The sequence below is a fragment of the Kuraishia capsulata genome, genomic scaffold (assembly GCF_000576695.1).
Source record: "Kuraishia capsulata CBS 1993 genomic scaffold, Kuraishia_capsulata_scaffold_1, whole genome shotgun sequence".
Taxonomy (NCBI): Eukaryota; Fungi; Ascomycota; class Pichiomycetes; order Pichiales; family Pichiaceae; genus Kuraishia; species Kuraishia capsulata.
In genome coordinates this window covers 2,085,408-2,099,967 of record NW_019172950.1, presented here as the reverse complement: position 1 = coordinate 2,099,967, position 14,560 = coordinate 2,085,408, and the positions used below count along the sequence as shown (strand labels likewise).

At 48.0% G+C, this 14,560-nt stretch overlaps 6 protein-coding genes across 6 annotated transcripts; 4 read left to right on the top strand and 2 right to left on the bottom strand.

Moving 5' to 3' along the window:
• Window positions 1-481: 481 nt before the first annotated feature.
• Window positions 482-886, bottom strand: KUCA_T00001140001 (uncharacterized protein; the record flags this gene model as incomplete). The annotated part of the gene is made up of 1 exon (XM_022605747.1): window positions 482-886. The coding sequence occupies one exon, from the start codon at window positions 884-886 to the stop codon at window positions 482-484; it is 405 nt and encodes a 134-aa protein (XP_022457185.1).
• Window positions 887-946: 60 nt separating this feature from the next.
• Window positions 947-3,952, top strand: KUCA_T00001139001 (uncharacterized protein; the record flags this gene model as incomplete). The annotated part of the gene is made up of 1 exon (XM_022605746.1): window positions 947-3,952. One exon carries the CDS (start codon window positions 947-949, stop codon window positions 3,950-3,952), a length of 3,006 nt encoding a protein of 1,001 aa, XP_022457184.1.
• Window positions 3,953-5,278: 1,326 nt separating this feature from the next.
• KUCA_T00001138001 (uncharacterized protein) lies at window positions 5,279-6,454 on the top strand (the record flags this gene model as incomplete). The annotated part of the gene is made up of 1 exon (XM_022605745.1): window positions 5,279-6,454. One exon carries the CDS (start codon window positions 5,279-5,281, stop codon window positions 6,452-6,454), a length of 1,176 nt encoding a protein of 391 aa, XP_022457183.1.
• Window positions 6,455-7,327: 873 nt separating this feature from the next.
• Window positions 7,328-9,664, top strand: KUCA_T00001137001 (uncharacterized protein; the record flags this gene model as incomplete). Its single annotated transcript, XM_022605744.1, has 1 exon — window positions 7,328-9,664. The coding sequence occupies one exon, from the start codon at window positions 7,328-7,330 to the stop codon at window positions 9,662-9,664; it is 2,337 nt and encodes a 778-aa protein (XP_022457182.1).
• Window positions 9,665-9,990: 326 nt separating this feature from the next.
• KUCA_T00001136001 (uncharacterized protein) lies at window positions 9,991-10,956 on the top strand (the record flags this gene model as incomplete). Its single annotated transcript, XM_022605743.1, has 1 exon — window positions 9,991-10,956. The coding sequence occupies one exon, from the start codon at window positions 9,991-9,993 to the stop codon at window positions 10,954-10,956; it is 966 nt and encodes a 321-aa protein (XP_022457181.1).
• A 107-nt stretch (window positions 10,957-11,063) lies between these two features.
• KUCA_T00001135001 (uncharacterized protein) lies at window positions 11,064-14,089 on the bottom strand (the record flags this gene model as incomplete). Its single annotated transcript, XM_022605742.1, has 2 exons — window positions 11,064-13,625; window positions 13,697-14,089. The coding sequence occupies 2 exons, from the start codon at window positions 14,087-14,089 to the stop codon at window positions 11,064-11,066; spliced, it is 2,955 nt and encodes a 984-aa protein (XP_022457180.1).
• Window positions 14,090-14,560: the final 471 nt, after the last annotated feature.

The following is a 14,560-nucleotide window of genomic DNA, read 5'->3' as shown; positions in this document are numbered from 1 at the left end:
GACCCTGTATAGACCTTATTTCTGCAACTAGGTTGACTAAACAGTTAGTTATCCGCCACCAATAATTGCCCGAGTGGTGACGTCGGCGTAGGATCCTCGATATTTTATCCCCGGTTTGCGGCCCGTAGGCCATCCCTGTTGCGGGCTAATATTCATCGTACCGCGTTCCCGATCGTGCAATTTACAGCGTAGAATCATCCAACACTTCGAAACTCGAGCTAAAACTTTGGATTATAAATAAATCGGATGTTTTTGTTTTTATTTTCAGCTTTAAATCCTTGTGATTTCTGTAAAAAAATTCCGTTTTTCTCTTTCCTATTGTAGCCCCAAAGTCTAACCCGTAACGGCCCTGCTATTGTGCATACAAGTCTAAATCGGAACGCTATTGCCATACGGAGGCCGTGAGGGGAAACTTCTCTGTCCACAACTTAACGGTCGTTTCTCTTCTCTTCTCTTCCCTGATAATCTGATCTACATCGCGTTAAAATATTGGGTGGCAACCCCGTGTGTTATATATATAAAGGAGTGCTGAGAATTGTGTTGGCTTACAACTTTTCAGTGAGGAAGAAGCTTTCAAGGAGGTGAACAACGATACGAAAATTGAGACAAAAGGTATACTGAAACAAGATACAACAAAGCTGAGAGAGTCAAGAGAGACTTGAGAGTACTCATAGACTCTAACAAGCCTCTTAACCAGCAATTTCATTGCCTCATCTACTCGATTGGTGTGGTACTCGATTTGTGGTATTCGTTGAACCCGGATATCTACATTGAAACAAGGCAGAAACAAGGTCTTCAAAGCGATTTTTTCGTTCTTGGATCCGAAGAGGGTTGTAAGAGGGCTACCAAAGAGTTTCGTTAAACGAAGAAAAAATTTCAATTGCATATCTGATACTTCGCTATCATTAAACCATACATTGCCCCATCCACTTACAGATACCACAGCATGCAACAAGAACCCACGAATAGCCGATCTTCGGCGACTTCATTTTCAACATACCAGAGCAATGCTCACTCTCGACTTCAGGAAGCGGATAAGCTTCCCAGTTTCCAAATGCACCAGTTCTACATCAACCGTCAACTGATAGAGGACAATCATCCACATAATCCTCCGCCGTTCCGTAACTGCAACCCGACAGCTCCTCGGACTCACAATAGGGTCACTTTTGATGATTCCCTCAATGCCTATGCTGCGGTTTTTGAAGACGAAGCTGGAGATGGAGAAGCCGAAAGCCCTCCAGAGTCTCCCACCACGACGAGGCGTCAGAGTTTCAACGACCTCGGCCGAATATTGGACGATCTGAGACTACGACCCTCAACGGGAAACCAGAGACGAGACTCGAATCAGCGACGAACTTTTGGGAGTATGCTAACGCGAACTGCAACTGCCACATCCCAAGCCAGTAGGCGATTCTCGGCGTCGTCTTCTGTCTCCGAGGAAGACTCAGCTTCTACTCGGACTGTCAGGCGGACATTGACCAATAGAAGTGCAGGTACGAACCCTGCTTATTACGCTGATTTTGAGACCGAACGTGAGTCCATTCTAAAGAATTTGGGACTTCTCCAGAACATTGGAAACACCCTGCTCAAAATGCAGATATACGTTGTGGATCACGATGATTCCGTTTACGGAGTCAAGGAGTACAATCTGGGAGACCTCGTTTCCGGGTTTTTGCTCGTGACTAACAATTCCAAGGAGGACATTCCTTTTGAGATGGTTTCCATTTCACTTAAAGGAACCACCAATGTGGTCAAGAAGCTCGGTGAGAAGACCACTCTTGAATTCCTCAACATGGTAGATCTGGAATCGTGTCTTTTGCGCGAAGACTGTGAGACGCGTTATAATGCTAAGACTGGAAAGCTGGTGAACTTGGGTTTACCGGCTGATCGCATCTTCCGTGCTAACCAGGTCTATAAGTTACAATTCCTCTTCACTATTCCATCACGACTTCTGGACGTCGTCTGCGGAAAACAGATGACTAAGCACTTAATGCTACCACCGTCTTTCGGTATTTCCGGGCTCATGTCTGCGTTCATGGGAGGTACTCCAACTTCTGGCTTTACCATACGAGATCTAAGCTCAGTGGCCTACGGATATAATGAGGGTAAACACTTCATTGACGAGTCTGATCTTCTGGCCCTGGACGAGGATCCGCAGCTTTTGCGCGGTGGTGACGGTATTTTGGTCAATGATGTGACCTCTTCTTCATACTCCATATCTTATTCTCTAGAGTGTGTGATTATCGGTAAAGATGATAAAGCAGACGCTGAGATGGAGCGCAATACCAATGTCAATAGCTTGAGCGTGAACTCCGAAGGTGCAAGAGATCCACCGAGCATGAGGGCCTATAATGATGGGTGGTCGCAGCTCCAGAATCGTGTGGATTCCGCTCCTGATTCTCACTCCATACAGGCAATGTTGCTATACGACGAGACCCATCAAGTTCCTCTTCCCACAGTGTCTAAGGAACGGTCTAACTTTGTGATACTCAACACTGCTACGTTCCTTCTTCGTGTTGTTCCAAGAGACAGTGGGCCGAGTGCCAAGAGAGAACAGGATCCTTTGGTGGAAGCAAGAAACCGAGCTTTTGGCCAGTTCCATGGTCTAGAGAATTTGAGAGTTCTATTTGAAAGAGAGCTTAACAGGATTGAATGTATTGTGGAGGAGGAGAGGATGCGCTTTGCAGGTCTGGGCAGGGAGTTGTCGCTTCTTGCGCTTCCTGCTTCGGCTGCAAATTCTGCAAACTCCGCCCTTCAGAGAGCCGCCAGCGGAGTTATTCGCCAGCGGACCGGAGGATCTCTCACATCCAACCTGATGAGAGTAAGGTCGAACCAGTCAAGAAAGGCTAGAAGAGATTCAGACAAAGAGACCGGAGATAAGATCAAGGAGAAACATCTTGTGAGAACAAGACAGCAACTCCAGTCAGCAGAGACCGAGCCTGCCAGTATCACCAATCCTTTCGAAGGTTACCTGGAAGATGAAGACAAAACAGAGCTCAAAGAGGAGTCTGGGTCTCGTCTTGTTACTGCTGTCGAGTTTGAGAGAAACGGCAGGGTTTTTGGTGCCTTAAAATTGGCGTCACCAGATGAGCCTTTCACCCTGGCTTACTACACTGCGATTGGACTTATCCGTGACAGAAATCACAAAACGGTTTGGCAAATGCTCTCAGATATAAGAAAACGCAAACGCGGCGACTCGACTGCCTCAATCAATGCTGAGCGGCAGCATCATACACTGGACTTGAACGTTGAATTCCGCAGTTTGCTGTCGGATCAACGCAATAATGATGTACTTCAAACACCTCCTTCTATCACGGTTGATAGCGTCGATCTGATGTCGATTACGGTGGATTCCCAATACCCGCTACCAATTGATCTGGAACACGCAAATTTCTGCTACGGAACGGCAGAAACGATTTACCTGAACGATCCATCCAAAAGCCCAGAGTCTTCTCTATCAGCCATCGTTAAAGGTAACGAATTGGTAAGGGAATTTGGCAACTATCGCGAGCGGTTCAGTGCGGCGAAGGCCCAGGCAGATGAGCTCAAGGCACGACTAAAAGAAGCTTTTGCTGCAGATTCTCAGGAACTGGCCCGTCGCTCAGAAAGGCTGCGCCTGAGTGTTCCGCTTATCAAGAACCTGAACTCCATGTTGAGTATCAGGATCAAGAAGCTCATTGTTGCCGATCCACTAACGGTGCTAGCCACCAATCTCACAGCAGACCGCTGGGATACACGTATAAACTACAAGAGCAACGAGGTCGTCCAACGCAATGTGGTTAGACTCTCCTTGAAATCTCCTTTCAATCCCGACAAGGTGAAGGAGACTCTGGTGCCTTCGTTTCAAAGCTGCTTGATTTCGCGACTTTACTGTTTGCGGATCGATCTTGGCCTAGAGCTCGGCACGAGTAAACGCCGTGCGATCGTATATGTTCCAGTTGAAATACGTTGAATCGAGCCGGGGTCTAGAAAGGGCCATTTTTATGAAAGTCTAGCCATGGTAGTGCGGTGACAAATATGATTTTGTTACGTGCGCTGCTGTGAAAAATTGTTGCAGTCTACAAAACCACTGCCAAGCAAAAAGACAGTTTGTGCTAGATGAATACCTCATAGATGAGTTTTGAGTTAAAGGCTGGGCCAATGAAAATGTCGCTCGCGCACTAGATTGAAAAAAAGAAACGAAAAGCTGTTGGAGCAGGCCAATGTCTTTCAACAAGGCTTCGGCGATCTATTTACTCAATCGGGTAATATTGAGATTCGAGCCAATCGGTGCACCCTCGAGATCCCAAGTTTGTACACTCCACTCCACCCAAATATTGCATTTAAAATATCGAAATGTAGACCATTAATGTTATTAAGGGTGCGCCCTGCAGTGCTTTTGTCATCTGCTGAATTTTAAGCACTCGCTAGCCAGTCATGGCTCGCTGAATGAGCACTTTGCATTTGACTGCGTAATGTGACTGGTCCAGTCAAGGGATCACAATCGCCCTAAAAGACTTTCGATAACTAACCAGTCATATTTTCTACGTAGATGCTCAGTGTCTCCCACCTCTCTGGGATCTTTCCAGCTTACAATCAAATTGCCGCCTGGTCGCTCAAAGCCGTTTTTTTACTTTGTTTTTTTAGGTCTCGCGCTATTTTCTTTTCGCTTAGTTTCTTCATATGTGCGCATAATAACGCCTGCGGCAGCCTAGACCTCTTCGACCGGACTGCAAACTCTTCAGGGGAGTACCTCCGGCGTGCCTGAACATTCACTTACGGCGGACCGTATTTATCCTCGAACAAAGGTCGGAATCACCCCCGGCTGTACCCGTGCATAAAACCTAAAATGGCCTATTGTCGTCTAGAGCGTTGGAATTGCAGGCCTTGTAGCAGAAGGTCGTGCGGTTATTGGTAAAATCTTGCCCTGTTTCTGCCGGTATGTTCCGACTGGGCACCGGAGGCAGATCTAGGTACCCTCGGATACCGAAAAAATTTTAGCGATCCAGCATTAGGAGCGGCAAGATGCTTCTTTGGGTCTAATTGGCCTCGCTGCCTTGTTACTGGCCCTTCGCCCCCTCTCCCTCCTCTTATATCAACCTTAGCCTGCCCGGATAAATTTTCTACAGCTAAAAGCTTTCGTCTCCAAAGAAGCACTTGCCAATCACGTTCATTTGAAACAGGTCAACTTTCCAACAGAGCCTTTGCTTAGCCATCGACTCTATCTACATTCCTTTCTGACCTTAAGAAACTCGCAAAGAGCCTTTTTCTCGAATACCCACACCTTCGTTGACACAAAATGAGAACTACTTCTATCCTTAACACTTTGGCCGTTGCGTCGCTGGTAGCTGCTGCTCCTTTGAACCACCGTCACCACCTCCACAAGAGAGACGCTAAGGTTGTCGTTGTGACCCAGACAATCGTCGTTGACGGTAGCGGAAACACCGTTGACTCTGGTTCTCCAACCTCGACCATTGAGGCTTCGTCTTCTGCTGCCGTCACCATCTCGACCAAGTCGACCTCTTCTACCGAGACCTCGTCTACTGCCGAGGCTTCTTCGACTGAGGAGGCTTCTTCTTCGACTGAGTCGGCAGAGGTTTCGTCGACTTCCTCTTCCTCTTCCTCTGCCTCCACCAAGACATCCTCCTCGTCATCTTCCATCTCGGGAGATCTTTCTGATTTCTCCGACCCAACTGAAAAGTTCGAGGATGGAACCATCAAGTGTTCGGACTTCCCATCCGGAAACGGTGTTGTTCCTCTGGAATGGCTTGGATTTGGCGGATGGGCCTCTGTCATGAACGAGAACGGTGACACCTCCTCCAGCTGTGAGGATGGTTACTACTGCTCGTATGCCTGTCAGGCCGGTATGTCCAAGACTCAGTGGCCTTCTGAGCAACCATCTAACGGAATTTCTGTTGGTGGTCTTTACTGTAAGGACGGTTATCTTTACAAGTCCAACTCCGACTCCGACTATCTTTGTTCTTGGGGTAAGGAGACTGCCAAGGCTGTCTCTGAGGTTGATGATGTCATTGCTATCTGCCGTACCGACTACCCTGGTTCCGAGAACATGTGTGTTCCAACTCAGTTGGATGCTGGTTCTTCTGCTCCTCTCTCCGTCGTTGACGAGGACTCGTACTACCAATGGCAGGGAAAGAAGACCTCCACCCAGTACTACGTCAACAACAAGGGTGTTTCCGTTGAAGACGGATGTATCTGGGGTGATGACAGTGGCACTGTCGGTAACTGGGCTCCTCTCGTCGTTGGTGCCGGTTACACCAACGGTAACACTTACCTGTCGCTGATCCCTAACCCAAACAACAGTGACGCTCCTAACTACAGCGTGAAAATTGTTGCCACGGATGGCTCCTCCATGAACGGTGACTGTACCTACATCGACGGTGTCTTTTCTGGAGACACCACCGACGGTTGCACTGTGACCGTTACCTCTGGTTCTGCCAAGATCGTCTTCTATTAAGCGCACCATGGCCCGGATTTCTCGAAACGCCCTCCTTGCTATAAATGATCTTATTTTGCTTGGGACTTCGACTTCTCTCCTTTCTTTCCGATTACTTTCGTTTCTTGCCCAACGTGGGCTGGTTTTTTAGCCAACTTATACCCGTTTTGTTTTTATGTCTGTTCATCTGCTCATGTGGTTTCCACATTGTATAAGAGCAGAATAACAAATACCCTTCTTCTAGATGAAATGTAGAGCTTTGACACTGGCGCTGTTCCAGGCAGGTTTCGAAAATCTGTACTCGTAATCTATTCATGGCATGCATGAATATCCAGAGAATCTCAATACTTGTTTATGCCGTGACAGAAAAAGCATGCTTATTCCAAGGGTTTCTGGCCCATCTTTTTTCTTATATTGAGCATGCCTCTGCAATGGCAAACTCACAACCAGCAGTTTGTTGTAATGGTCTTGGGTCATTAGCCTCGGTCTCTGGGCTGGTCTCGTCATTTATATTTTGCTAGGCAACTCAAGTTTACACTGATTGTAAAAACGGGCCCAATATGCTATTCGAAGTGTCTTTAACGGCAAAAGTTGATACCTGTTAGCAAAGATATTGCTGATAATAAGCAAAACAGGAAAAGGTGAGTCGTGGATTGCTGGGTTTTGCGCCGCAAGTAATTTACCCTTCATTACATGGCAGATGCCAGATGCCCTCTGAAAAAAAATCACTTAAACACCCTCTAAGGCAAACACCTGTTTATATCAACAAGCGCAGTCGTCTCCCCTGAGTTTTTTCTATTCTCTTTGTTGTCAGACTCTCCGATTTGCTTGCTTCGAAAGGTGTTTTCCCGAACCCGTCCCGCGTTAGTGTCCCTGGGTCGAAAGTTGAAGCCCATGCCGCAGCATAACCAATCCCACATCTCTCTTGAGACCGTGGCGCCGAAGCTGGCCAATGTGATCCGTCCAGCGGCCGGATTGGCAGCCAAAGATGTGAAGTTTTACAAGGCTCTGGATCCTCAAGTTAGTTCTTCGGCGGATGCTTCTAGTGGCCTCATTCTCGAATTGGCGCAGCGGCTGGTGGATCTCTCGACAGCAGACAAAGAGTCTGTTACCCTTTCTGCCGATGCCGAGATTCTGGACTTGACCCGACTAGTTGGTGATGTTCTCGATGATCTGGTTGAGAAGACCGATATCGCACTTGATGACTTCGAGAAGGGGAAGGTTTACGATGCAGCGGATGAAGCCAAAGATAACGAGACAGAGTCCGAGGATGGTTTCACATACCTTGACCCAGGAAATGCCCAGGCTAATAAATTAACCCGGAGAAGAGACAAGCCTCAAGAGCAATTTGGATTCGAAATCGACAATTCCGAAGAAACGCCTTTCCGGCCGCTTCTACCAACCAAGCCGCACGCTATCCATCCGTTGAACACTGCTTTGGTGGATCCAGAGTACGTGTTTTCAGAGGTGTCTCAGTCCGAAATATTGGTCACCCCTCAACACTACGAGCAACCATATGCATTTGAGATCATGAACCAGGAGTATCCAGAAGCGATATTGCGGAAATCGGTTCCTATTGATGCTAAGCCCTGGGCCGAAACCACTGCCATCTGGGTCGATACTCCAGAGTTGCTCCGCCAGATGGTGGATACTCTTAAGAACGAGGCTGCTATTGCAGTTGATCTAGAACATCATGATTTCCGCACTTATAGAGGTCTTACATGCCTGATCCAGATCTCCAACCGGGACCAGGATTGGCTGATAGACCCATTGGCTCTCTGGAGAGAGTTGCACATCTTGAACGAGGTCACTGCTGACCCAAAGATTGTTAAGGTTTTCCATGGTGCCTTCATGGACACACACTGGCTCCAGCGCGATTTTGGGGTGTACGTGGTGAGTATGTTCGACACTTACCATGCGTGTGTTGCATTGGGTTTCCCCCAGCGCGGTCTCAGCTACCTTCTGGAAAGATTTGCCAAATTCCGCACATCCAAGGTTTACCAGCGTGCTGACTGGAGACTCAGACCACTCACCGATATTATGAAGGAATATGCCCGTTCTGACACCCATTTCTTGCTGTATGTCTATGACAACCTCCGGAACATGTTGCTTGAGAACGGCAAGATGTCCGAGGTGTTGGCTGCCTCCCGAAAGGTTGCTGCCCAGCGGTTTGAATATCCTGATTTCAAGCCTTTGGAGCTTAGTGCTGGTAATGGTTTCTCGTACGACACCGCAGCACAGTATCGTGAGCGGCCGTGGGGAGGTCAGATGGGCCGTTTGGGTGTTCCACGGGCGAAGGAAGAAGTCTTCAAGAGTCTTTATCAGTGGAGGAAGTCCGTTGCACAGCAGAATGATGAGTCTGTGGCTTTCGTGATGTCTTCGGCTCTTCTGGCTGAGTTGGCTTTGAAAGCACCAACTACTCTCACAGAACTTCGCTCTGTCAACCAGAAAATTCCCGATCTGGTACTTTCCAGAGAACAGGAAGTGGTTGATTTGATTAATGATGCATTGGCCAGGTCTGATCTGGAGGATATGGAGAAGCTCGGGTCTGTAGAATTTGAGGAACCGGTTGAAACCCACACGGAGAACACCACTGGTAATTTTGTCGAACTCAAAGATGCGGGCGAAATCGAGTCTGTGTTCCTGAAACTGGCCCAGAAACTCGAATATGCCAAAACGGACGCAATCATGGGTGCGAGGCCCAGAATTCTAGGTGCTGAAAAGGCTACCTTTGCCGTGGAGTATCCCCAGAGAGGTAAAGTGGTGACTCATACGGTCGAAGATCTTGACGGTCGCAAAGAATTCCTTGCAAAAGAACTGGATAACGAGGTTGTTGTTGTGCCAGAACAGACCACTGCTGAAGAGACAGGTTCGGTTGAGCCACAGATCCCAGCTGAAGAACCATCTGCGGCTCCGTCTTCGGTTTCGTCTTCGGACCCATTGGAGGCCAAAACCGCTGCTGAAAAGGACGAAATCATCACTTTGCGCAAGAAAAGAGAACAGCCGTTTAGAGAACGCAAAGAAGCTGACACTGAGGCTGTGGACTATTCAAAGTTTGACAAGATCATCTTGGACTCAGAAGGAAAGAGGGAAAGGTCCAGGAAGAAGGATAAAACAAAGCCAAAACCCATCTTTGATCCTTACTCTGCCTCCAGCGAAGGTCCTCAAGGTGCCAAGAAGAAAGACAGGTTTATTGGTGGAAAGTCTTCCACGTATAAAGCCAAGAGGTAGGGTGCAGGTGTATAACTACGGCAGATGAACTAAGATGTGGACCACTGAAACGCTTGTAGGTCTCTCAAGACGACATGTATTGGACTGTAATGAAGTAGTTGACTACGGTATTTCATACTCAACATTGGAAAAACTATTAGAATATATTTAGAGTGTGGTCTCGTAGCTTCGTAGACGGTCGTGTCTCATGACTGAAAAGTTTTTGGACGTGCGCGCACCGTTGGTTTTGGCACTATTCTGCCTCTATAGAGGAATCATTCAATTTTAGAGTAGCCATCATTAGCCACAGATCACTACATCTACTTTGCTACTCCAAATTTCGGCCAATGATGTTTATGCTCAAATCCACGGCATGGCTCGCAACTTTGCAGAGCAGCACCAGATCTTTTGGATCTTTGAGACCGGCGTTGTATGCTGCCATCTCGTCGTCGACAGCGCCCGCCCTGGAGACCAATGTCAAGTCTGAGACGAACAGGCTAGAGAAGACCCTGACCAAGTTCTGGGAAAAGGTGGATGTTACTGAGGATTCCGAAGGCATTCATGTACAGTTGGATGGGAAGACACTCAAGACTCCGTTGGGAAACCGGTTGATTCTGCCTCCGACCAAGGCCCCATTGGCCCATTTGATTGCCCATGAGTGGAAAAACCTGCAGACACTCACGATAAAGCCTTACACGGTTCCTTTGACCTCGGTGGCAGCTCGTGCGGTTGACTTGAAATACGTGGAGGAGACGAAGGATCCAGAGGTTGCGGCTAAGATGGGTACTGCCGATGATGTCAAAGAGAGTTTGCTGAGATACCTTGATACCGACACTCTGCTGGTATTCTCTCCCCACCACGAGTACCAGGGAAAACTCAGAAGTGCCCAGGAGGAGATCTACAGGCCCATAATCAAGTCGATGGAAGACTACTTTGCCAGACATGCGGGTGTGGAGAAGCTCGTGTTCAGCTATTTGGACACCGAGAAAGACGGATTGAGAGGAAATATGCAAACGGAAGAGACTAAAGATGCCGTAAGAAAATGGTTAAAGAATTTGAGTGTTTGGGAACTCGTTGCTTTGGAAAAGGCGACTTTGACTGTGAAGTCGTTCCTTGCAGGCACGGCCATTCTTCGTGCTAACCACCCAGCCGAAACCGAGAGATTATCCATTCACGATGTAGCAAAGGCTGCGGATCTGGAGACCATTTTCCAGACAGAGAGATGGGGTGAGGTTGAGGATACTCATGATGTTGATAAGGTTGACATCGTGAGGAATCTTGCGACTGCAGCGCTCGTTTGTCACGACCACTAGACTTGTATATAACCACATAGCGGTGAATGATTTACTCGAAAAGAAATATTTGCAAAAACAAAGAATGGCTTGATAATGCTATAAAATGATATGGAGGCCGCCGCACTCTAGGCAAAAACCAGCTTAGTGAAGCTGGATGCCTCCTTTTTGTTCTTGAGCTCTAGGCAAAGATCAAACTCAACCTGATCAACTTGTTTTTTTGACCCGTAATCCACTGTGTTGATCAACACTTTGTTCTTGGCTGATTTTTTGAAGCTCTTTGCGGAGACAACGATATCAAGATCGGCCTCCTGTGATTGAAGTGTCAAATGGTAGAAGTTTGGCAGGGCAATGAACGAGGTCATTCTGACCGAGGCAACTGAAGGCTTTCCAGAGTTGGTGTTCTGGATCAATGCTGAAGAGCTGGTGAACAAAAGAAGCTCTGGTTGGCCTGCAAAAACCCTTTCCTTTAGGGGTCTCTTAGACCTTGATGAAGAGGTCGCTAGACTGGTCTTAGAAGACGAGAACTTGTCACTGATAGGAGAAATGGCAGACACAATCGAAGGTGAGCTCTGGTTCTTTGAGATTTGCTGTTTGGCAGCCATCATGGATGGTTTTCCCAAAGCAACAATGTCAAGTCCTATAACACTCGATTCCTTGATCTGATCCAATGGAGACTGAAGGCTGGCACCAGCAGACTCGATGGAAGTCATGGAAGTTGAAGCCGTAGAATTCGACTGCGAGAAGAACGACTGGGTCGAGGAAGAGCTTGAGAACGATTTCTTGGTGGTTGACATCAAAATCGACCGTCTTGAGTCTCTCTTGATGGCCTCCAACGATTGAAGAATGGCATCGGTTCTGGTCTCAGTCTTAGCACGGACCAAAGTTGACGTCTCATTGGTTTTGATATGAATATCCAATGAAGTTGATCTTCTTGTAACCATTGTAGGCAAGAGATTCAGTCTGATCAATGGCTCTGGTGAGTCTGATCTTAGGTCAAACTCGTCAGCATCATAGCCCAGCAATAGTCCTGAACTTCCACTCAATATCACCACCAACATCAGTTCAGTATTGCCAATCAATGCCCATCTTGAGCCGTTCCACTGTGAGATTCTGGCTGGCAATCTGCACAGAGTTGTTCCGCTTTCGATCATCTGCAGTTCTTGGTCTGTGAGCTTGATTTTTTCAGCCGGGACCGGGGTGATTGCAAATGGTGAATTGAGCGAGCTTGAAGGTTGAGATGGCTTTTCTATAGAGAGGTTTTTGATATTTTTGGAGGAAGTTGGTTGAGCCTTGGTCTCGGGCTTTGGCTCAATTTCAACCTTATCTGCTTTCACCTCAGCCTTTTCAGCCTTCAGAGTAGTTTCTGTGGTGGTTGTCACCAGTGTGGCCGTAGACTGGCTCGCTCCAGCCAATTGGCTTACACCCAAAGCATCCTGGCCTGGAGATACCAGTTCAGGTGCCTTGGCAGGCTTCTTCTTGGTAAAACTCAAGATGTTGAAGATGGACTTGCGCCTGGCCTTTTTATCGGAAGCAGTCGTTTGGGGTGTGATGAAAGCGTCTTCGTATTCTCTTCCAAACGAAGCTGGGTCAAACTTGCGAACTGCCTTCTCGTCTGATGTCTCGTTTGATGTCTCGGCTGCAGTCTCGGTCGCTTTCTCAGACGCTTTCTCAGTTTTCTCCCCCGACTCAACAGAACGTTGTCTGGAAATTGCAGGCGAGTTGCGAACATGTTCCGGAAGAGCTCCCAGAGAGAACGGAACAATTCCTCCGTCCTCGAGCGAGATCAGTTCTGCTGGTTTGCGCGATGCAGGGCCTGAACGCTCGGCCAGTCTGTAGGGATGTAGAAACTGGTTTGTGGGCTGAAGAGACTTTTCAGCTCCTTGGGGTGATCTCAACATGCTGGTGCTGATTCCAAGTCCATGGTGACCGGTTGGAGCCGTCATTTTTTTCGCGTGCTCTTTCCCAAACCGCGACTGAGGGTCGATATTTTCCGAGCCTTTGCCGAAGAAATCGGCCAATAACGCTCTCCAGGAACCGTCAGCAATTATGAGCTCAATCTCAATTGGTTTGCCGTTCATTGCCAGTACCACCTTCTCGTCATCAGCTTCAGACTTCAGCTGCAGCTCGCCTCTTCTAAAGGGAGGAAACATCAATGACCTTCCAACGTTTTCCATCTTGCACAAAGCCAGTGCTGAACACTCCTCTAGCGAGTATGAGCTCTTGCGCTTTTCGAGACGACCTGTCTCTGCCAAGCCTACGAGTTCAGCCTCCACATTTTCCAGCCCATGATTCTTTGGGTGTTTCAACGTGATACTGGTGCGAAGTCTCTGAACGGCATGCGAAAGATCAAAACCAGAAGCCACCGGCTCGAGCGTCACAATGTGTCGCGTCTGAGCAAACGAAACCGAAGTTAGATCTGCATTTCTGCGCTCAGCATCGTCTTTTCTCCTGGCCGATGCAAGCTCTTCGGCGAGTCTGTGCTTTGCAATTGCTAAATTCTCGATGAGCTCTTTAGTGTATGGTTCATCGCGGGTGCTGACTGCAATTGTTAATCTCTCGACAAACCGGTCAAGATACCTGATTCTGATCAGTGGTCTTCTTCTGAGACGGGCCTCACCTTGTGAGTTCTCCCCCGAACGATGGTACGCCTTTACGTAACGCGAGTAGTATGGTACTGCAGCTTGCGCCTGAAGAGAGTTAGTAAGATGACGAAAATCGTTATGAAAAACCGCTTGTTTTGAGGGATTTCTTAACTTACCCATTCGGAAAACCGCACTGTGGCCAGCTCTTCATCTGCACATCCAAGAACGTCCTCTAGAATATCGTGATGTTCCAGAAGGCCTCTAGTAGCTTCCAACCACGAAGCTGGCGATTCCTGCTTCTGTAGATGATCAGGGTACCGCTGGGACCGGGAAACGGCCGATTGGCAGCAACTGAGCAAACCTCGAAGTTCGTTCTTGTAGATAGACTCAGTATTTGCCATATCAGCTAATAACAGCGAGACACCAGAGTCACTTCTCTGGTCTTTTCTCGAAGCCTGTGCCTGGTGTTGCTGCTCCAATTTTGGGACTTGACCAGCTTCATCGTGATAAATAGCAATGGGCCGCACGGAGCCTGCCGCCTCTAGCAACGAGAAAGGATGCGAGCCCATGTTAGCGAATCTTCCACTTTGGCGAGAAGAAAAGCAAGGATTTATGGCCTTGAGTAGAAGAACAGCAAGAGACAATAGTCCATCTTCAATAAAAACCTCGCCTGTAGAGTTGGAAGCCCCACTACGCGAACCGCGGCCCTTTGGAAAGGAGCGGTTCTAGACGTGCATTTTACTCTTGTGTTTACATTTCCCCGTGGAAGAAATGTGCGCGAACCAATCGCGGTACCCCTTCGTGCGCGTATTTTGGTTCTGGCCGTGTTCTGTGTGGACTAAAGCCTTCTTGGCGTTGCCACGTGTAAATAAAGGTTTGTGATTTATGGTCCACCAAGCTGGTCAAGTCAAACTGGGATTTTAGATCGAGCTGGGGAAGTATTCCTGGACCCTTGTATTAGACGCTGGAACCAGCGTGTACGCGGTATGCATTCCATGACGCGGGCCCCATAGTGTTAGCGGTCACGTGATTATTTGAAG